Here is a 23,691-nt window from a genome sequence, read left to right as displayed (position 1 = left end):
AAAAAAAAAAAAAAAAAAGAAAAGAAAAGGATGTCTCAAAGATCAAATGGTTTCTATTATTAGTAACTGCAACCACAAGAAATCTAAGGAATATTAACACAAATACAAACATTATATAGCAGTCAACAAGATAAAGTTTCCAAAGACTGGCATCTAAGCAAAAATCACCAGCCATACAAAGAAGCAGTAAAAGAGAACAGGCAATGAGGAGGGAAAAAAAAACCAACACTCAATAGAAACAGACATAGTTTCTACCAGGAAACATGAGTAACAGAATTAGTACACAATGATATTCAAAGAGTTATAATTACATTTTGTATGTAAAAGAAGGCAGAATAATTGGCATGCCGAAGAAAAGATTAGCAAACTTAGAAACATAGTAATATTTTATCCTAACTAAAACACGGTGAGAAAAAAAGAAAAAAAAATGAACAAAGCATCAGTAAGCTATGGGACAACTCCAGGCAAGTTGATATATGTGTAATTGGAGTCCTCAAAGGACATTGAAGACGGATAACATATTCAAATAAATAATGGATGAAAAAAATTTCTAAATTTGTATAAACATACAAATTCAAGATGCTCAACAAATCCCATGCATAAGACTCATGAAAAAATTATACCGACACAGACCTTAACAAAGCTGTGTAAAATAAGTGACAAATTTACAAATCTTAGTATTAGCCAGAGAGAAAAAGGTATATTATATACAAAAGACTAAAGATAAGAATGACAGCAGACTTTTCATGGAAATAAGATAGTGAAGCACCATTTAAAAAATTCTAAAAGCAAAAAACCTGTCAATTTTGAACTTCAGACTCAGTGAAAGTATATTTACAAATAAAGGCGAAATAAAGACTTTTCAAACGAAACCTAAAAGAATTCATTACCACTAGAAATGCCTTAGGAAAAAAATTTTTAATCCTTTAGGCAGAAGAAAAATATTATGAAGAAGGGAAGAAAAAAAGAAAAGAAGTGAGCAAGAAAATAAAGAAAGCAGGACAAGGGAGGGAATTAAACAAAAGAAGGGAAACGAGAGAAGAAAGGGATAAGAAGTAAAAAGAGAAAGGAAAAGATGGGAAGAAAATGAGTCAACAAACCTATTCAATTATGAATGATAATAAAAAGCAGAAATAACATTACCACCACCCCTAAAATTACCATGAACCATGAGAAAATATAACAGAAGTCTAAGCAGAAAATGTTTCCCTTAGAAAGTGAGATTTCAGCTGAGATCTAAAGAATAATTAAAATAGATGTTTTTTGGTAGTACTACTAAGAACCCAGAACGCTCCACTAAATAACAACTAAAATTGCTCCATAAAATATTAACTTTATCCAATCAACAATACTTACTACATGCCAGACACTATTCTCAGGCGAGGATATAGTAATGAACAAAATAAACACTAACAGAGGTTACATTTTTAAGTGTACAGCTGAACCTGGAAGGGAGGAAGGGAAATTCAGTACCCTGAAACAAGAGTAAAAGCTAGAATTCCAGAGAAGCCACAAGCTTATATCCCCCTAAAGGAGAAGCTATTTAAAAAATCTTTTTATAAATCAGGTACCTTAAAATGTTACACCATGGCTGGGAGCAGTGGCTCATGCCTGTAATCCCAGCACTGTAATCCCAGGCCGAGGTGGATGGATCACCTGAGGTCAGGAGTTCGAGACTAGCCTGGCCAATGTGGTGAAACCCCATCTATACTAAAAATACAAAAAAAATTAGCCGGATGTGGTGGCAGGCGCCTGTAATCCCAGCTACTCAGGAGGCTGAGGCAGGAGAATCACTTGAACCAGGGAGGCAGAGGTTGCAGTGAGCCAAGATTGCACCATTGCACTCCAGCCTGGGTGACAAGAGTGAAACTCTACCTCAAAAAACAAAAACAAAAACAAAACAAAAAAAAAGAGCTACACCGTAATTGTAATAACCCCTTAGTGAAGAATACAGCAAAAATCTTGATGTTCCTGGTATTTATGGCAAGCAAAAAGTGGTGATGGAATGCTCTGAAAATTTATAGCCACAAACAAGCATGAATTCACATTACCTATGTGGACTGCAACCTCAAGCTAATATTTTATTTGGAATTGGTTCTGCATTGGTAGTGCCTTAGGGGCTAAGCAAAAACAAGTGAAAATCCCCTTGGGAGAAATGTCCCCTTCTACCTAGTCCTCAAAGAATTCCCAGAGTTCTAAGAAACATGAAATGATAGCTTAATACACACACAAGGAAACAAAGCACAATGAGAATCAGCAGAAACAAAAACATTAGCATAATCTGTGACAACTTTCAATTGTTGGATTTATTACACGCTAAACACAAAAATGTATAAAATAATTAAAGAAATAAGATATATTGGAATCCAGATCTAAACAAACGGATAAATGATTACATGGATACGTAAGATATACATAATAAGATTAACAAAGTTGATCTAATGGAGAGAAGCAAAGCAATACACCTGCCAATTTGGTTAATATACATTTTGTTCGAACACATAAACAAATAATTGTATCATGCAGACCACGTTCTTGAACCAAAATGAAATTACATGAGAAACCAGCAACAAAAAGATAACTAGATGAACCTGGTAAGTTAATTACCCGGAAAATTAAAAACATAAGATTAAAGAACAGTATAACAAACTCTAAGAAGTGAAAGGAAAACATTAAAGAACACTGATGAATAAAAAACAAAACTAAATTTTAGAAATAAAAAAGGCTAAAATTTGACTCCTAGTAAAACTGACAAATCACTAGCAAGTCTGACCAAATAAGGGGAAAAGGCACATAGTAAACAACCTTAAGAAGAAAAAAGATGCTACAGAGGAAAAAATATATAAGGTAGCATCATGAACAATTTCTTTACCCTGACAAAGTATATCTATTTAAAAAATCCTGTATCAAACATTATTTAATGATGACAACTTCAAAACCGGTGACAATTTCAAAACTGTCATTTCCTAATGATGTGTTTAATTACATGAACCCCCCCAAAGCCTACACATAAATTATAAAAATTAAAATGTTTAGCAACATTGATACAAAAATCAATTTTAAAAATCAACTATATTTCAATAACACCTATAACTAAAAATATTTTTTAAATTTACAACCAAGAAAAGCAACAAAAGTAGTCATAAATCAGACTAAAGATTTCTAAGTCCCTTATGAAAAAAATATAAAACTTTGAGAGAAAATACGAAAGAACTCAATATATAAATTCCGGGTTAGGAAGAATATCATATACTTATTGATTCTTCCGCAAAGAAAACTAAAGTCAATGCAATTCCACTTACAAACTCAATACTTCTTTTTGTTGTTGGAGGGGAGCATTTTCATGAATATTTTAAATTTGTCATAGAGTAAAAGACCAAGTTAAGACTCTCATGAAGAAAAGGGTAGACAGACAGACACGAAGATTTAACACAAAGCTTTAGTATTTAAGAAAACATGATATTGGTATAGGCACAGACAAACACATCAAGGTAACAGAAACATAAGAAATCCATGCATATAAAGAGAAACTTGATTTACAACAGAGCTAGCACTGCTGAATAGTTAAGAAGGGTAGAACAAATTGGTACACAATGCTAATATGATAATTTAGGTGCAGGGGAAAGGAAACTGTACTCCTATCACCATGTACAAAAATCAATTTCAGGTAGACTAAATATGGAAGACAAAACAAAAAATCTTTTTTAAAAGACTATGAAGAAGAGTATCTCAATATATCAAACACAACCTCAACAGATGGAAAAAATTTTAATTCTGAAATTATCAAATGTCAGATGAATATGAGTACTGAGGTGGTTCAAAATTGGTATAAACACTCCCAAACATATTTCTAGAAGACCTCTTAGGAATTGAATCTTCCTGAATTTTTAGAATACTGCTTTGTTCAGATAAACTTCTCTAACTTCATAAAGTTCTCTCCTCTGTTATTTTCACATAGTGTTTGAAAACACGATCGCTTATTTACTGAGATTTCCTGGTTCTGTTCCCCTCTCCCATTTTTGTCTGGACCTTCTCTTTCCAATGTCTCTGTTGTCCCCTTCCTGCACAATTTTAATTCCTCTCCTCAGTGGAATCCTAGAAGGACACACTGGTGGGTCATTCTCAGGAGGTCACAGAGCTAAGCTGCTCCAATCACTAGCCTTACCATGGGTCCCTCACACTCACCTTATGAAGCTGACAAAATCTCTCCGAATTTCAAACTGGCTAATCGTACTTACCAGTGAATACTTGTTGACTACTTTGGGTGCTTCCATTCTCAGCTCCATCAGACATCCCAATGTCTCTCTTTTTTACACATAAAAACTGGTAACTGTAGGTCTTTTTCTTAGTTCTCACCTGCTTGTATTGGGGTTCATGGGGACACTTAGTCAACAAGTTTTGTTATAAATGTTTTCATGAGTTTTAGTTTTCCTGTCTAGTTGGTTCTATTTTTATGTGGAAATTCAGAAAGATTAAAAAAAAAACTAAACCTGCCACCATCAATGCTATCATCCTAGACTCCACACAAGACCTAAGAATTACCTCTTGAAAGATAACTTTGCTTGCTTCTGTATTTTCTCTGATTCACAGAAATATCTGCATTAATGCCTTAACTTTTGATTTAACGAGTACACATTTCATATTTACGATTAAGGCAAACCACTTAAATGTATTTTTTTGAAAGAGAACATTTCATATTTCATATACAAAGTCTAAGGCATACATTGCCAAAAGGAACACCAGAGTGAACACACAGGGGTGCTACTAGATATTTTATATCTTCTTAGGAAATACAGCAATATGTATCAGATAATCATGTGAATATAAGTGATTTGGACCTAATTACTTACTTAGCAGAGTTTCTTTTGGCCCAAGGGCACTATGAAAAAATTACCAATTCACTAAGGGTGCCATAAACCAGGTGTCTTAGTGAAACTTACGTTTTGGAAAACGAATGTCACCTTATTTGATGATTTCAGATGATAATAAAAAAAGTATCAGAATATATAATAAATTCAAAGAAAGGTTAACACTTAGCATCACACAGCAATGAGCCAACCAATGAGGAACTTGGGAATTCATTTAACTTGATTTGACATTACTGGTTGGCCTGAGAAAGAGGACAAAGAGAAGCCATGAACACCAGGGGGAAAAAAAAAAGTCAAATTAAAAAATTTAGATTAGGCCAGTACAGTGGTTCATGCCTATAATCCCAACACTTTGGGGAGGCCAAGACAGGTAGATCACCTGAGGTCAGGAGTTCGAGACTAGTGTGGCCCACATGGTGAAATCCTGTATCTACTGAAAATACAAAAATTAGTCGGATGTGGTGGTGCGTGTAGGTAGTTCTAATTACTTGGGAGGTTGAGGCATGAAAATTGCTTGAACTCAGGTGGCAGAGGCTGCAGTGAGTGAAGACGGTGCCACTGCACTCCAGCCTGGGTGAGAGAGACCCTGTCTCAAAAAAAAAAAAAAAAAAGGTGGGTGCAGTGGCTCACACCTGTAATCCCAGCAATTTGGGAGGCCGAGGCAGATGGATCCCCTGAGGTCAGGAGTTCAAGACCAGCCTGACCAACATGGAGAAACCTTGTCTCTACTAAAAAAAAAAAACGCAAAATTAGCTGGGCGTGGTGGCACATGCCTGTAATCCCAGCTACTCAGGAGGCTGAGGCAGGAGAATCACTTGAACCTGGGAGGCGGAGGTTGCGGTGAGCACTCAAGCGATCACGCCATTGTACTCCAGCCTGAGCAACAAGAGAGAAACTCCATTTCAAAAAAAAAAAATTTTACATCACGGAGTCAGAGTGACTTCTGTTGCTAATCATGTGATCATGACATGAACAGAGCTTTCACAATCAAAAATTTAATTATAAGAGCAACTTCATCTTAAGCAGCTGTACAAATGCAAGTAAAGGGCACATAAAAAGTCATCCATGTGAGTTTTTTCTATCCCTTTCTCTGGCTAGTGATAACATATCACAGCCATCTGGTTGCAAGACTTTCAAGAGCAAAGAAGAGAAAACTGAACCAATTCACTGGATTCAGGCTTTTTTCCTTTTTTTAAACTCATTCTGTCATTAGGTTGCTCTTATTCATCTTCACTCAACACCAAGCCACAGTAATAACTAAAAACTCAATTTTTCTTCTCTGGGTACCAGATCTGACAAATTTTCAATTAAGTATTAATTTAATAAAATTCTATCCATCTATCGATCCATCAATCGACTGATCGATCGACCAACTGACTGAGAAGGTTTTGCTCTGTCACACAGGCTGGAGTGCAGTGGTGTGATGATAGCCTACTGCAGCCTCAAACTCTGGGGCTCAAGCTATTCTCCCACATCACCCTCTCCAGTAGCTAGGACTACAGGTGCACAGCACTACACTCAGCTATGATTTTATTTCATTAAGTGTTCTTTATATTCATTATATATCTCTAATATACTATATATCATAGATTCTAAGATGCTTTGGTGCTGGTACTGTTTGTCACAACCATGACTCGAAGTCACCATAAGGTGTAAGATGCATCCTGAACTTCAGGGAGAAAAAAATGTTCAATAATGTGCCACTCACAATAAAAGAAAGGAAATACATTTAATTGTTTATTTACAATTACATTTTTATTGCAGTATAAAAGAAAAATGATCTGAATACAGCACATACTAAATGGAAATATACTTAGTGATTCATTTGTTTCTGTTTATATTAAGTAGCTTGTATTTTAAATACTCTGTATTATGGAGAAATCCTTGGTGAATTGTCAAGTAGGTGTTGAGTACTTTAGCTATATCTAGGAAATTGTTTAGGGTCTTGAGCGGGCTGAAAATTCATTATGATTTTTCCTACTCAAAATAATAAAATATGGGGCACCACTTTCCAAAAAATTGCCACACAATACATAAAAAGATGTACCTCAATATACTGAAACACATATATGTAATAAAGTTACAAAAATATAAAGAATGAAACACAAAATTAAAACTGCTGATTACTTCTGGGGAAGAGGGCAGAGGAAAGAATGGGAAACGGAAACAGCTCCATTAAGTACAATGCAGGAAAATACACATTTGTTAAAGACAAAGACGATGAATCACAGCTACACTATATAGTCACTAGTAAAGATCTGAAAAGGTACACAACAAACTCTTAAGAGTAAAGTTGTCAAGGCAAACTTTCTCATTGTTACTTTATATTCCGTATTTTTCTTCAACGTTTTGGTAATGGGCATGTGATTTTTAAAGTTAATAAAAAGTAAGTAAGGTATTTAATGTTGGGGAAGAAAACGGCAATACAATCATTGTTACAGTTCTCTGACATACAATAGTCCACAAAAATACAGTGTTTTAGGTTATGAATCATTCTTCAGAAACCTATGGACTAGGATGCATTAGACCCAGTTTGTAGATAATGCATTGAATGAGCTAGCATATGATGTGACCAATGACCTCATATTGAAAAGTTCCACTTAAAGTAACATCTAAATATCTTGAAAATACCTCTATTTTTCCATACCACTTACAATGGTATGTTACCCAGTATACTTTCCATTTCTTCCTTTCCCTTCTTTCACTGTTTTGTTTAATTTTATTGGAACAACATGCACTGAACACCTATCTACATACCAGGCACCAAGCTACGTATTGGCAGTACCAAAATAAATAGATACGGTCCCAGTTTTCAAGAAGCTTATTAGATACAGCAGTATTATCGAATTCGATTTTCTGCAATGGAAATGTTCTGTACCTGTACTGTTCAATACAGTAGCCATTAGCAGCATGTAGCCACTGAGCATTTGAAATGTGGTTAATGTGACCAATGAACTTTCAAGTTTATTTAATTTAAATGAGTTTAAATTTAAATAGCTACTTGTGACTAGTGCCTATGGCACTGGACTGCACAAGTCTACAGGAAGATAAGGACAAATAACCACAACTACAATGTATTATGGTAAACTCTAAACTAGAAGTATGTTAAAGGCTATGAAAGAAAGGGAAAGGAACACTGAGTCTACCATAGGGTGACGTCTGGAAAAACTGACACTTAATTCTTGAATCATGTGAACAAAGGTGAGGCATTACATGAAAATAACCAATATAAGTAAACCCTTGTGGATTTAAAACTGCATGGCAGGGAGATTAAAAGTAGTGTTGTATCACTAAATGGGAAAATCTACTACAAAGAGTAACAGGACAGATACTGGAAAGGTAAATGTATGTTAAGAAGGCCAGAATGTGGGAAGTCTAAATGTAATGTTTAGAAGCTTGAATATGCTACCTAACAAAGGGAAAGCAGGGTCGGGCAGGGTGGCTCACACCTGTAATCCCAGCACTTCCAGAGGCCGAGGCGGACAGATTACGAGGTCAGGAGTTCGAAGCCAGCCTGACCAACATGGTGAAACTCCATCTCTACTAAAAATACAAAAATTAGCTGGGCGTGGTGGCGCACACCCGTAATCCAGCTACTCAGGAGGCTGAGGCAGGAGAACAGCTTGAATCCAGGAGGCAGAGGTTGCAGTGAGTGCACCACTGCACTCCAGCCTGGGCGACAGAGTGAGAGTCCGTCTCAAAACAACAACCCCCCCCCCAAAAAAAAACAAAAAAGGGAAAGCCATTGATTAGTTACATTGGTAATTAAGATGGTTTATATTTGTGCATGCGCATGCTCATAGTTAGGGTAAGTTAGTCTAAATTAGAGGAAGATAAGAAAATGCTTACAAAAACTGAAGGTGCATTTCCTTGGAAAAACCTTGACAATCCAAAAATGAACCGTGAGCCATATAAATAAATTGTTTTATCTGAACTAATATGCAAGTCTATCTCTGCAAATAAACTTCAACTACTGTATTCAAACTCTGAATACCTAACTGGGATTAAATTTATAGTAAGAAAGGAAACACACAAAGTAGATACCACCACAAAAATCAATACTTCAAACCATGCCCATTTAAAAGTCACTGTCTTTAGCACATAGCCGAGGGAATGTACCTTCCTAAACTAAATTCCTAAGGCTTTAATCAGGTCCGTAAGGAAATGAGACCTGGAGAAATGTTACAAAAATTCTTGTTAAACTCTGGAGTATTAGCCTATTATCAGAATGTTCGAATAAATACAAAGTATCTCTCAAAAGCAAAAGCCCTCAAAGATAAATGAAAATGGTTATAAACATAGACACAACAAAATTCTACTTTATCCTTGGAAAATAAATACATTTCCTCCAAAATAGAATTTTTAAAAATCCAAAATCATTTTTATCAATTCGGAAGATTTAAGTTCTCTCTTCTAGCTATTTGAAATATACAATACCTTGTTAATTATAGTCACCCTACTCTGCTACGGAACACTAGAATTTATCCCTCTATGTCCCTTTTCTCTTTTGTTTTTACTTAGTGATGCTAAATGCATATTGAAGTATCCTTGGAAACAGCTGTTTAAAGCTGGATTGTAAAATTACTTTATTTTTGAACCCTACTCTGAAAAGCACATGTATAGAAACAGAATTTCCTGTTAGGTATTATGATGAATATATTAAGAATATAAAAATTCTTAGACTACCAGTACAAATACAAATGTTACTTTAGTGATGAACATTCCTTTGAATTTCCCATACATTCTTATATACACATTCTATACATGTGACAAAATACCACACGTACCTCATAAATATGTACAACTATGTATCAATAAACGAAGAGAGAAAAGGGACGACATTTTGAGGCAGCAAAACCATAACCAAAAATGCGTTTTCCAGGTATGCTAAAAAACCTGGATTATTTGTAAATAATGTGACTGGAACAATGGAGTATTTTTAGTGTAGAATGAGCAAGAATAAGCAGATGTCTTCATGTATAAAACCTAATTCTGTTTCCTTTCTTAACTATAAATTTTGGAATTCTATATTAATATGGTTCCATGAGACAAATTAACTACAGTGTGTAATTACATAAAAATTCTACATTCACACTTTACAAACTGGATTATGAGCACTGAAAAGCTACATAATTCAGAATCACAAAATTCTTAAAATAATTTGGCAGAACCTACCAAAAGATGCAGAAGTCCAAGAAGTGTGACCAATTAAAATCTTATGAGTCAAGGTAATTGGAAGCGGTTGGGAAGCAGGAGCTACACCTGAGTACAAATAATTAGCAAAGGCTATGTTGGTCAAGTCTATGAGGGCAACTCAGAAGAAAGCTTACAGAGAAAACTGATTCAGCATAGCCTCAGTTTTCTCTGGCTAATTAAAATCATAAAGATCTGGCAAGAAACTTTAGACACCAAGTTAGAAAAAAATTCTAGAAAGGTTAAATATGACATTATTTTTAATTAGGAACAGTGCCTAAACCAGAACCCAGATCTTATAGTCAAAGGCTCTTTGTTATACGATACACCAAAAAGACTAATTTACAATTTGCTCCACTGCTCACTTTTCCAATTTGAGGGAAGGAAAGATTAGCTGGGCTAAAATAAATGGTTAGCAGATAAACGGTTAACCAAAGCTGCTGCTATCATACTAGTTGCCTTCACAACCTAGAGAGAATGAACTGATGAGTGAAAGGAAGTGTGGGAGGTCGAGAGGTTGGACACATATCTGCGCAGGAAGCCTAAAAGTTTATTTGTACTCAAGCTTTAAAGTATTCTGTATTCCGGATAACTAAATAAATGTGATAACAGATCACTATCAAATGAATAAAGGATATTTCCTTTAAAAAACTAAATTCAAATATGCTGGTTTTCTTTAAATCACTGTCTAATAGCACAATCTTTAAAATTCACCTTCTTTTCAAAGTTCAGAAATAGCAATGTTACATTTCCACTATTCTTTCAGCCTTCCTACACACTGAATAAGGAATGGATATGATTAACCACTTTATTAAATGAGAAAACAAGAATCTAGCATTTTAAGGACAGCAAACTAATAACAAATTCAATAGAATTTGGGTCTCTGAGCACCCTGGGTTTCTCATTTCTATTTCTTCTATACTCACTTTTGTCTACATTTCTGGGACATATACTTTGTTATCCAAAATATAGCACAAGACTTAGGGTTTAGTCTTCCAGGAATAATAAGAAATCAACACTTTCGTTTTTACTAGCTTTGAATCCAGTTATGAAGTCATAACTTGTATATCATATAATCTAAGTTTTGACAAACATCTCAGAAAACCTGATTTGACACACTAAAAGAATATACATTATGAATATGCTTTATTTTGAAAAGTGTTCCCAACTGTTTCAACTATCAAATCCAGTACTTAATTTAAAATTATAAACCCAAATTTTCAAATTGAGGTGTATCGAATTTGCTGGTTCCAATTACATATAACACATTCAAACAGTTTCAAAATAGCTACAAGACCAATAGAGAAAAAAGAAAAAAGACTGGTCTTACCTGGTAGTTTCTTTTCTCAGATAATGTATGTCCATCAGTCCTCACCATAGAGTCGTGTCCTTTCCTCACAGTACCGGAGGCAATCAAATAGAACTGTCACTCAAGGGTCGTGTCTCAGGAAGGACCGCCCACCACTTCTCCCTCTAGAGTGGAATTATCCAAAAGCCGTCAAAATTACTAACACATAAATATATCAACAGCAGCAAAAATATTCAATATGATACACAGAAAACAAAAAAAAGTAATTGTTCTATACTCCAACCAGTCTTCCTCATAATCATTTTCGTGGGCTAGACTAGCATACTTTATTTGCAACAGAAATTATTAAATATGAAACATTCTTCCTACCCACTTCTACTTTCTTCAATTAAGACTGTCTGCCAGACATCATACACAAGGGAGAAATTTACAGTGAATAAAAAATGAAATGGACAAAAAAGTTTACCCCTCCCACAAGTGATATTTTTTTCTTTTACATTTATCTTCTCCAGTTATCTCAAAAACATACAATTCATATTCAATCATTTAACGACAAATCCTTCCCCTCCAAATGATTATATATATGGTGATAGATAGAAAATATAAGTTACTCACACAGCTACTGATTCATTCTGTGTAGGTTTATTCCCATACAACAAAATGGGAATGCAACATATATTCAAGAGATACAAACCTAACTCAATATTCTATTAAGCTTTACTCCAAAAAGAAGAGCAAAAAATGTCAACTTCCATTGATGCTTTCGTCTTTCAGTCATCCAATTTCACGCATACTCCAATAGGGAATTCACTTTTTTTACACTGGGCGAAAAAATGATGGGGCTAATTTCTTAAACTGCAAAGATATAAATAAGTTCAAAATGACTTGCACTCGAGGTACCACCTCCCACAAAAAAAAAAAAAAAAAAAAAAAATCACTGAAGCTGAGGTGACAGCCACAAGAAATGCTATCTTTAAAATGAATATTGAAAATGAGAGTTCAAATATTCAAAGGTGGGTATACAAACAATTTGTAAATATGCATTTTCAAGACAGACATCTCTTAGCTAAGTTTGGTTAAACATTCTCCCTAAGGAAGTAGTATGTATACCTACTGAACTAATAATCTTGCTAGCCACTAAAGATTATATTCAAATTCAGAACAATTATTTAATATTAACAAACATATTTTGTGAAGAGGTAACATATAATCTATAATTTATAAGGAGAGTGAATCAGTATTATTAAAACCAACAAACACGCATGTACATATATATATGGAGTACCTCTAAAAAGCAATCTATACAGGCAGAACATTTTTTAAAAAAAAAAAACAAATCATTAAAAATGAATATTACTAAATTTAAGTTTTAAAAAGAACCCAGGTGACAAAAACCTATCTTCTGGCTCCTCTTCTATGTTTGATCACAAAGGTAGTGGGAGGTGTATTTTTACTTAAGTCTGACTATCTTACAGTGTACATTTAGCTGAAATACTTCAAGATGTCAGGCTGTATGACAAAATTGTAATTGTTGATTACCAAATTTATAAGTACCTTTGGAATTAAATATGTCTCTTTCAAAAACAACAAAGGAGTAAAGTTTTAAAAGCATACTTACTACTATAAATGTAATCTTTATCATTTAGCAAGCAATGAGGTTTTCATAAGGAAAAGTTACCAAGTGAATTGGATATTCAGGAATTGTTAAATGATGCACATTTGGCTCCAACTCAAATTTTCACGATTGTCACAAAAAGAGAGCAAGATTATTTTATTATGCATCTTCCAAATATTAACTGTTTTAACATTAGTGTTTTATAATATTAAATTGTAAAGTAGTACTTGCTTTACCATTAATACATACATGGTGACTCTGAATTCAGCGGATAATAACACAAAATTTCAGTCAGTACTTACAGAATAAAATGTTTTCCTTCTTATATAATATTTAGGGTCTATGAATTACCTTCAATTATATTAATGTCAGCAAAAGAATGTTGGAAATCTACAATCAGGTAAGGTAATTTTCAACACACTAATGCTGTATACATCTTTAACATAACCTAATTATATACCAAAGGACTGAATTTTATATGCTAATACCATAACAATACATATTAATATTTAATCTGTAAGAATTTATCAGATAAAAGTTCACTTTGAAGAATTATGGATTTTCATATAAAGGGAAAATCTGTTTATTATTTGCTTTGTTTCCTCTTCTGGGGATAATTGGAAATATTTCATGGCCTGGAGTTTCAATCCATAGCCACCATACTCTAATCAATGTGGGAGCTAATATTCTATACTGAAATAAGAATCATTATCTCCTTTTAATACAGAGAAAAATGACTGAAGACACTGTATTTTCTTCCAAATAAACATGAAAAGTTAACATCTATCACCACTATCTTCATCGTACTATATTAAATAAAAATATTCAGCAATAAATTATGTTGATAACCTTCATATTGGAAATGAAAGGATGTACAATAAGTCAAAGAGACAGACTGTGAAAAGGAACAAACATGAGAGACAGCATGCACCCTAGGTGCCAAAATTTATTAAGGTTTATACACTGTTCTCCCACTAAGTCCTATAAATATTCAAGAATTCAGAAAAGACAAATATTTGCAAAACTACAATGAAATTTTCTATAAGGCAAGGGTGTATTTCATGATGAAAAAAAGAGGCTATGTTTACCCTTCTACCTTAAATAAACAGAAAACTAGACAAAATATATGAAACAATGGTTTCCAGACATCACACAACAATCTTCTCAGGACAGAGATCATCAAGAAAAAGGAACAAATATAGTGCACCCAGCTCACGCCTGTAGTTTTGAGGCTGAAGCACAAGGAGGGGAAACTGGAACTAATTCTTTTTAATATATTTGATGAGCACTATAAACTCACAGATCCAAATTCACCACCTCTAAAGAGAATAACAACAACAAAACCACATGATCATAACATCTCAGAGTAAAACTGCTACAAAACAGCAATAAACAAGAATCTTAAAGCAGGGGAAAAAATACATAGAGTAACAAAGGTAGGAATGACATCAGACTTCTCATCAGAAACAATGCAAATCAGAGGACAGTGGTTCAATATATTTGAAGTATAGAAAACAGAAAACTATCAACAAAGAATTCTAAGCCCAGCTAAAATATCTTTCAAAAATGAAGGTAAGTACAGCCATGTTAGAAGGAGGTTAGGCAATTTCTTATAAAGGTAATAAACAAAAGCTTACCATACAACTCAGCAACTATACCCCTAAGTATTTACCAGTACAAACTGAAAACAGGTTCACACCAAAACCAGTACATGTATGAAGATGTATGTATGTTCACACCAAAACCAGTACATGTATCTTCATTTCAGTGAAGATGTGATGTCCTTTAATAGGTGAACGGATAAACAGAGTATCTACACAACAGAATACTCTCAACAACAAAATGGAAGAAGCTGTTAATTCATGCAAGATGGATGAATCTTAAGTGCATTTTTGCTACAGGAAAGAAACCAGACCCCAAAGGCCACAAGTTGAACAATTCCATTAATATGACATTGCGGAAAAGGCAAAATTATAAACACAAAAAATAGACCAATTATTCTCTCTGGCCTTAGTTTCCTAAGCTATAAAATAAAATGATTTAGATGAATCTTAACTTTTCGTTTCTTTAAACATTTTAAAAAACTTTTCCCATGTTCCCCTCAACCCACTTCATTACTCAATAGTATTTAAACAATGACCAAATATTTTAAAGGCTGAAAATAGTATCTAAAATATCTGTAATTGGGTAGTCATTACCACACTCAAAGTTAAAATATGAATTTCGTCAGGTTAAGACAGCTGAACCAGCTGAACAGGTTTTCTTTTTTTTAACAGAAGACATTACATTCTAGGGTAGCTATTAATTAGGACAAACTACAAGATGTGACCAATTTCACTGGAGCTCAATAAAATGTGCAGTAAATGCACTTAGCCATTATTTTTAAAATAAGGGTTCCTCAAATTCTAGAACTATGTCAAGCAACGTTTTCTTAATAGGTCGACTGCAGTCACATAAATATTTCCTTGCCCTTATGAACTAATTTTTTGCTTGATCACATGGATAAATGTTTTTAAAATTCTAAGTTGATGGGCAGATGAAATAAATATAAATAAAACTCAAGAATTTCAGTAAAATAAAAATAAATAAAACTCAAGAATACCATACCTGGTCTAGGAAAATTGCCATATTAACTAAGAACAGTTTCTCTATTTTAGTAATATAGGTTTCATAGACCTATAATTAGCATGTAAAATGAAAAGCTGCCTATATCTACAAAGAAAAACAAATACAACTTAACAATATTCTATTGAAATGAATTTGCTCTCTGGTTGTCATAATACTCTATAACAATGTTGTATGTGTCTTCCATTTTCTATAGTGGTACTACTTTTAACCCAACTGTATAGTTCTCTCATCCATACTCCAAGGAGGATTCTACACATCTGATACACAGAATTTACTCTAAGTAGAGAGTCAGGTCTATCTAAAAGGCCTACCATCTTGAGACATAGAAATTTTCTTCTACTGCAGCTTAAAATTTCAAATGAAGTGAATACTGTAAAGGGAATCCTACTGATCTTAAACGACAAAAGTTCAATAATTTCTGAACCACAGGCTTGAAAATTAAAAGCTCTTCATTTGATTTAGGCTTAAATAAAACTGGGGTCTGAAATTCAGACAATAGGGGTTGTTTCTAGTCTTCCTGCTGCCCGAAATGTACGTATGTTTACACAAGTTGCTTAGCTTCTGTCTGATTTAATTTCCTCCTATTATAAATGGAAATAACATGGTCTAGTTCATGGTTTAGAGAAGGAGCAGCCAGCGAGGGAGATGAAAACCAAAGAGAGTATGGTAGATATCTTGAAAGTTAACTGGAATAAGTGGTTCAAGGAAGAATGTAATCAACTGTTTCAAAAAGCTGTTGATTAAAAAAAGAAAAAAAAAAGATGAGAATTAATCTTTGGATTTAGCAGCATGGAGATCACCGACTTGGTAAACTTCACAAGATAGCTTTGGTGAAATAAATGTACTAACTAGACTGGATTCACAAGAGAACAGGAAGAGAGAAACTGGAGACAAAGTACAGACATCATTTTCAAGAAGTTTTGCCATAAAAGTGAAAAATGGTAATAGCTGAAAAAATATAGCGTTGACAGAAGGCTTTTTTTAAAGACAGGAAAAATTATGGCACAGAGGAAAATGCAGATGATACAAGATGGAGAGAGAGAAATTACTGGAGTGATGACTTTGAGCAGATGTGGATGTCATTAATAAGAGAGAGTGGCCTTAGATAGGCACAAAGATGTATCATCAATAGAAACACAAAAAAAGTAAATAGGAATAGATTCAGGTAGGCCATAGTAATAAAAGCTATGGAAGTTCTCATGCAGCTGTTTCTGTTTTCTTCGTAAAATAAGAAATGAAGTTATCGGGTGAGCCTAAGAATATGGGAGGAAGTGTTAGAGGTCTGAGGAGAGAGGAAAAGGTCTTCTAAGAAAGGGAGAGTGAAGGGATTAGAGGAACGACAGTAGGTAGAATTGCCAAGTATCACTAAGGACCCATGGGAGGTTGGTGTTCTCCAGCCACACACAACTGCAGGCATGCAAGAACAGTATAGGTAGAAGCAGACTTAACCAAAAGTCTTGAGTATTAAGAAGCATGAGAGAAGCAATAGAATTAAGGGTATAAGCAATATAGTGATTACTAATGATGGGTAAGAAAACAAAGAGTAAGAAAAGAAGTGAGCATATCTCAGTAAGTACTAGCCATATTGCCTTTCTTCGTGTTTCTCAAACACATCCAGTCAGTTCTCAATTTAGGGTCTTTACATTTGAGGCTCCTTTTCAATGATCTTACCCCAAATCTCCAAATGCCAAGAGGTTAACATGTCTGCTTGACTATCTCTTTTCAGAAAGGCTTTCACTGAACACCCAACAGTCTGAATTTTGTTCTCATTTGTTTTCTGTTTGTATCCCTTATGTTCCTTAAGCAGAAGAACCTTGTCTATTAAGCTTATCACTGTTATCACAAGTACCTACAATAAGTGATACATAACAGATACATTTTACTGAATAAATGAAACACAAGAAATATACTAAATCCATTATTAACTTTAATTTTATGGAAACATTCTTTTCCTTACAAGGACTGCAGCAGAAGCATCTTGTCTAGTAAGAAAAAGACCAGCAACCAGAAGGTTAATCTTAAAAGTTAGTTCCTACCAAATCAAATACTTTTAAAATATAAATGTACATTTATTCCCCCTTGAGAGTCTGATGTAGGACAAGCTTTTTCTTTGAGTGTAGGATTAGTAATTAACTTTTCACACAATGTTTTGTATAATGCACTTCTATAATGCATCTTTTAAGATGTCCAGTTTCAATTTTGTTTAAAGTTGAACAAGACCTTAAAGACAACTAAATAGCAGAATCTTTCTGAAATTTTACAAACACTTTCTACTTTTTTAATAGCTGTCTCAGCATAGCAAACACTCATGGTTGATATTCTAAAAGCCCTTTTATCTGTGACCACCATAGTTGTCCAAATATTCAAACTTTCCCACATGGTTCAAGAGTTAATGCTGGTTGGGCACAGTGGCTCATGCCTGTAATCCCAGCACTCTGGGAGCCAAGGCAGGCAGATCACCTGAGGTCAGGAGTTCAAGACCAGCCTGGCCAACATGGCAAAACCCCATCTCTACTAAAAATACAAAAATTAGCCAGGCTTGGTGGTAGGCGCCTGCAATCACAGCTGCTCAGGAGGCAGAAGCAGTAGAATCGCTTGAACCCAGGAGATGGAGGTTGCAGTGAGCTGAGATTGTGCCACTGCACTCCAGCCTAGCCAAGAGACCCTGTCTCAAAAAAAAAAAAAAAAAAAAAAAAAGCGTAAATGCGATCAGTCTAAGTCAATATGGTAATCCTATCTCCCTTGTCAGTAATTGATTTATGAAAGGACATTTCAACCAATCCTGGCTGGTGAGACATAAGGGAAAAACTGATGGTAGGATTTTAGGAAAGGAAGAAAAACAGTCCGTCTTTCCCCAATAGCTGTTATATCAGAACAGCACAACTAGAGCTACTATATCCATCTTGTAACCATAAAGAGAGATAGCCTGTGGACAAGCTGACACTCTGACAATGGTAGAACAAACAAAAATAATCTAACCTTGAAATTAATTATTAAACAACCACACAAAGCCTTCCATTCCTCCAGATATGTGAGAAAATAGTTTTCCATACTGTTTAGTCAGTTGAACCAAAAGCTTCCTAAACCTCTGGGCTTATCCACACCTAATCCTTTAGCAATTTGTAAAGAACTTTATATAAAGTCCTTCCAAACCATTCACCGTGCTTTTCATTAAAACAACAGCTCTATTTTTCTACGCTCATATTTTATTCACTTAGATCACATTTAAAGTAAAAGTTACATTAACACTCACATAAAAACAGATTCTTGTTAAGCATATAACTAACCTGGTGGAGAAAAGGGTACAAGGGTAAACTAGAGAGTAGTTTACTAACTATAAATGTTCAGAATACTCAGGACTAAGAATCTAAAATAATGGTTTGTTTAAAAGAGGTCAGTTAAGTGTAGGTTTAAGAATACTGGTTACGAACATATTTCTGTATATATTAATATCTTTATTTAACAAATGGATATTTTCCTATGAGGAGGAAGAAGGCAGCTAAAAAGCCCCATAAAAACTTAGAACTTACATTTCCAGGAGAAACATTAAAATTAGAGTTAACCTAGAATCAAAGAAGTAGGGGTATGAGTCTACTCTAAGAACAGTGGAAGTATACTATTAATGTAAAGAACTTTTACCTCAATATGTGTTGTTTCACTGCTACTGAATTGAGAATATTTGAAAAATTGTGCAATTCAAAATTTTCAGGCAGTGCAGACAAAGGTATTGTTTGCTTTACTAAGAACTATGTTCCAGTTTATCATGTGTTATACTAAGGATAACCACAGCAGCTTGCCATTTATAGATGATACCAGTATTCCCTGTTAAGAAATACTAGAGTAACTAAACAAATTGTTTCACACAGAAATTTACCAGAGATTTTGAAACAAGTATTTAACAATAAAATGGTCAAAAATCTTTGATATTAATAATCAGAGACTCTTCTAACCTCCTTCCAAAAATACTGAGCCCTACTATATGCCAGGTAGTAAATAAAACTCTGTGTTTGCCAATTGTTCTCTATGGATTTATAAAGCACTAATTATAATGAACACAAGGTCACAAATGGCAATAATATTCAAACTTTTATTAGCAATACTTTTTCACTAAGGAATGTATTTCCTATGTATTACACATAACTTACATTCACCTAATATATAGTAGGCACTAAGCTAAATGTCTCGTGGGCTGGAAAAGACAGAATTGTTAACCAGGTTCTATAAATCTTCAGTCTTCTGACTGAATGCAGAGGGTACATAAACTTGGCTGGGGTAAAAAAGTTAGATCTTTAATTTTACAAACCTCTAACTGAAATTTAGTGTTTCCTTAATTTAAAATGTAGGTAACAAGCCACAGTGGTGCTAGAGGCACCTGTGATGATTTTTGTTACCACTAGAAACCATAGATATTTTCGTATCACTTTAGTTGCTTCAAATCTCAAATTATCATTTATATTCATCACAAGTCTAAAAGTTATTAATACCATATACCAGTAGACTTCCTTGATATGCATGATACTGAGTTTGTTTAGTCAATATTTTAAAAACTGTACTTCAATATAACTGGTGCCCTCATAAGCATATGTATTTAATTTTGCACAGGTGAAATATTTTTGAGAAGGGGTCTACATTCTTCACCAGAGAGCCAAAAACGTTCATGGAACAAAAAAATATTAATAACCTCTGGATGAGAATATCACAGCATGAACAAGGTTGTTGGCAGAGAGTAACTTAGAACAGTAAAGAGCTTTAAAAAAAATAATAATAATAAGCCTCAGAGCAAAACTGAGTTGAAACACCTTGTTTCAGAGATACATTGTAGTCTGGTAGGCTTAACCTTGTTTAAGGTCTCATACACACACCTAATTAATGGCAGAGTGAGAGAAAATAGAATCCGGAATTTCGGATTCACAACCCAGGGCTTAAGTCAACTTTGATGTGACTCGGTTGTAAGAAAGCAAGACAGGGCAAAGACACTGAAAATATATGCCAAAAAGTTATTAGGGAAAGACATAAATTATACAGGAAAAAGAGCTAGTTTGAAAAAGAAAATGATGGGTGAGATGTTAAAGCATTTTGAAAATACATGTTGCAGCATAAGATGCCAACTCAAATGTTTAAAAAGACTAGTCTGAAAACAGGTATGATCCTTTTTGCATACCGGACATGTATAAACATTCCAAATGCCATTAAAAATTATTGTTTCTCCCACATTTCTTGAAACATGGACTTATTCTTTTGTTTTCCCACTACATAGAAACACGAGTACAGTAAAAATTTTACTTGTGGCTGGGTGTGGTGACTCACACCTGTAATCCCAGCACTTTGGGAAGCCAAGGTAGGAAAAATCGCTTGAGCCCAGAGTTCGAGGCCAGACCAGGCAACATAGTGAGGCCCCATCACTACAAAAAAAAATTGTTTTTTTAAATAAGCTGAGCGTGGTGGCACACGCACCCTGTAGTCCCACCTACTTGGGAGGATCACTTGAGCCCAGAAGTTCAAGGCTGCAGTGAGCTCTGATTGCACCACTGCACTCCAGCCTGGGAAAAGGAACAAGACCCTGTCTCAGAAAATAACAAATAAATTTTACTTCCTTCTGATCCTTTGATAAGAAAAACCACCACATAGGCACAACAGTAAATAACAAATGGCAGTGGGTATCAATGTCAAAGAGACAAGAGAAAGTAGCAAAAACTATGGCAAACCAGAAAGTCCACAGACCACCTAAAGAAGGTAGTTGCTGCTACTCTACTCTAGCTAATTGCTACCAAGAGAACTGTCCACCCAGAATTCTATATGGATCAAAAGCATCCTTCAAAAATGAAGGTGAAATAAAGATGTTTTCAGATGAAAGAAACTAAGAGAATTCATTGCTAGCAGACCTGCTATAAAGAAAGGAAGATTCTTTGGACAAAATGAAAATAATATCAGTAGAAAACTTAAGAGTTTTATGAATGAAAGGGAAAAAAATGGAAAATATGGGTGCATACATGTTAGACCAGGAGTTGGCAAACTTTTTTGTAAAGGGTCAGATAGTAAATACTATGTAAAGGGTCAGATAGAATATATTTCAACTCTCACAAGCCTAACAGTCTCCGGTGTAACTAATCAATTCTGCACTGTAGTGCAAAAGCAGCCAGGGACAATATATAAACTAACAAATGTGGCTGCATTCCAACAAAACTTTATTTACAAAAAGCAGATGTTAGGCTAGACTTGGCCTGCAGTCATAGTTTGCAGTCCCTGTGATAGACTATTCTTTTCCTCTTAAATCCTTTAAAACATGCATGATAGTTTAAAGCAAGTGACCTCACTGTGTGACGAGTATCTGAAGTATACAAATGTAATACATATGAAACTACAACATAAAAGGGGATGAGTAAAGGGAACTACATGCTGACAAGGTTTCCACATTCCACTTGAAGTGATGTAAGTGCAAAGGAATGAGCTGTGTACTCAAAAAAGACGTGTTCAAGACTTAACCCCCAGGACCTCTGAATTTCACCTTATTTGGCAACAGAGTCATTGCAAATCTCACCAAATTAATAGGAAGTCATACCAGATTTACGAAGGTCCAAATCCAATGACTTGTGTCTTCAGAAAACAAAGGAGCGATTTAAGTACAGAAACACGGTGGGAAGAGAAAGAAGACCATGTGAAAACAGAGGCATAGACTGGAGTGATGCAGGGATAAGCCAAGGAACATGAAAGATTGCTCGCAATCACCAAAACTAGAAGGAAGGATTCTTCCCTATACCCTTCAAAGGATTCATGGCCTTGATGACACCTTGAGATCTGGGGCTTCCAACCTCCAGAACCATGAGAGAATAAATTTCTGGTATTTTAAGCTACACAGTTTGTGGCAATTTATTATAGGAGCCCTAGGAAACTAACATAATAAGTAAATTCTGGAAAGTTAAGAATGTGCATTGTAATCCCTAAAGTAATCTCTAAAAAACTACACAAAGAATATACTAAAAAATTCAATAAGTAAAATGCAATATTAAAAGTAGTCAGATAATCTAAAAGATGGCAGGAAAGAAGCATCAATTACATGAGTGAAAAAGCAAATGGAGCAAACAGAAAATTTAAAACTGCAAATGGTTTACCTAAATCCACATAGATCAATAATTGTATTAGACATAGATAGTCCAAAAGAGACTGTCAAAATGGTTTAAAAAAAAAAAAAAAACACAATATGCTGTCTACAGGAAACATGCTTTAAATAGAATAAGAGGTAAGTAAACAGGTGAAAAAAGATATACCATGCAAAAAGTAAACAAAGATAAGCTGGAGTGGCTACCTTAACATCAGAATAAGTACATTTCAGAGCAATAAAAAATACTACCAGGGCTAAGAAACATATGTTAAATAATGATAAAAAGGCCAACTCACCAGGAAGACATAATACCCCCTAAATGTGTATGCACTTACAACAGAGCTTCAAGTTAAAAATAGCAAAAACTGATAAGACTGAAAGAAATTAACCATTCCAGCATTACATTTGGAAATTTCAATACTCCTCTAAGTAATTATAAAGCAAGTAAACAAAAGTCAGCAAGGATACAGAAAAACAGAACACCATCATTAACCAACTAGATCTAATTGACATTTATAGAATACAATTTCAACAGCTGGGCGCTGTGGCTCACGCCTGTAATCCCAGCACATTGGGAGTCCAAGGCGGGCAGATCATCTGAGGTCAGGAGTTCGAGGCAAGCCTGACCAACATGGAGAAACCCTGTGTCTACTAAAAATACAAAATTAGCCGGGCACGGCAGTGCATGCCTATAATTCTAGCTATTGGGGAGGTTGAGGCAGGAGAACCGCTTGAACTTGGGAGGTGGAGGTTGAGGTGAGCCAAGATGGTGCCACAGCACTCCAGCCTGGGCAACAAGAGAGAAACTCCAGTTAAAAAAAAAAAAAAAAGGATACATCATCAACAACAGTAGATTACAAATTCCTAAAAGGGGAAAATGAAACATTCATCGAATTAATTGCATCTTAGATCATTTAAAAAAAAAAAAAAACAAAGTTAAAAGAACTGAATTTATACAAATGATATTCTCTGACTATAA

The 23,691-nt window shown here is 34.6% G+C and overlaps 1 protein-coding gene across 4 annotated transcripts in view; it reads right to left on the bottom strand.

The window, feature by feature from the left end:
- CNOT2 (CCR4-NOT transcription complex, subunit 2) overlaps nucleotides 1-23,691 on the bottom strand; it is a 109,072-nt gene that overhangs the window by 59,546 nt on the left and 25,835 nt on the right. For all 4 annotated transcript variants that reach the window (XM_011976631.1, XM_011976632.1, XM_011976634.1 and 1 more), the window contains one exon: nucleotides 11,392-11,534. In XM_011976631.1, coding sequence (XP_011832021.1) covers nucleotides 11,392-11,439 — 48 coding nt within the window. In that variant the 5' untranslated portion in view covers nucleotides 11,440-11,534. The remainder of the gene's footprint in view (nucleotides 1-11,391; nucleotides 11,535-23,691) is intronic.

Source organism: Mandrillus leucophaeus, unplaced genomic scaffold (genome assembly GCF_000951045.1).
Source record: "Mandrillus leucophaeus isolate KB7577 unplaced genomic scaffold, Mleu.le_1.0 Scaffold169, whole genome shotgun sequence".
Classification (NCBI taxonomy): domain Eukaryota; kingdom Metazoa; phylum Chordata; class Mammalia; order Primates; family Cercopithecidae; genus Mandrillus; species Mandrillus leucophaeus.
The sequence above is the reverse complement of the archived record's forward strand: the minus strand, read 5'-3'. Positions and strand labels throughout refer to the sequence as shown.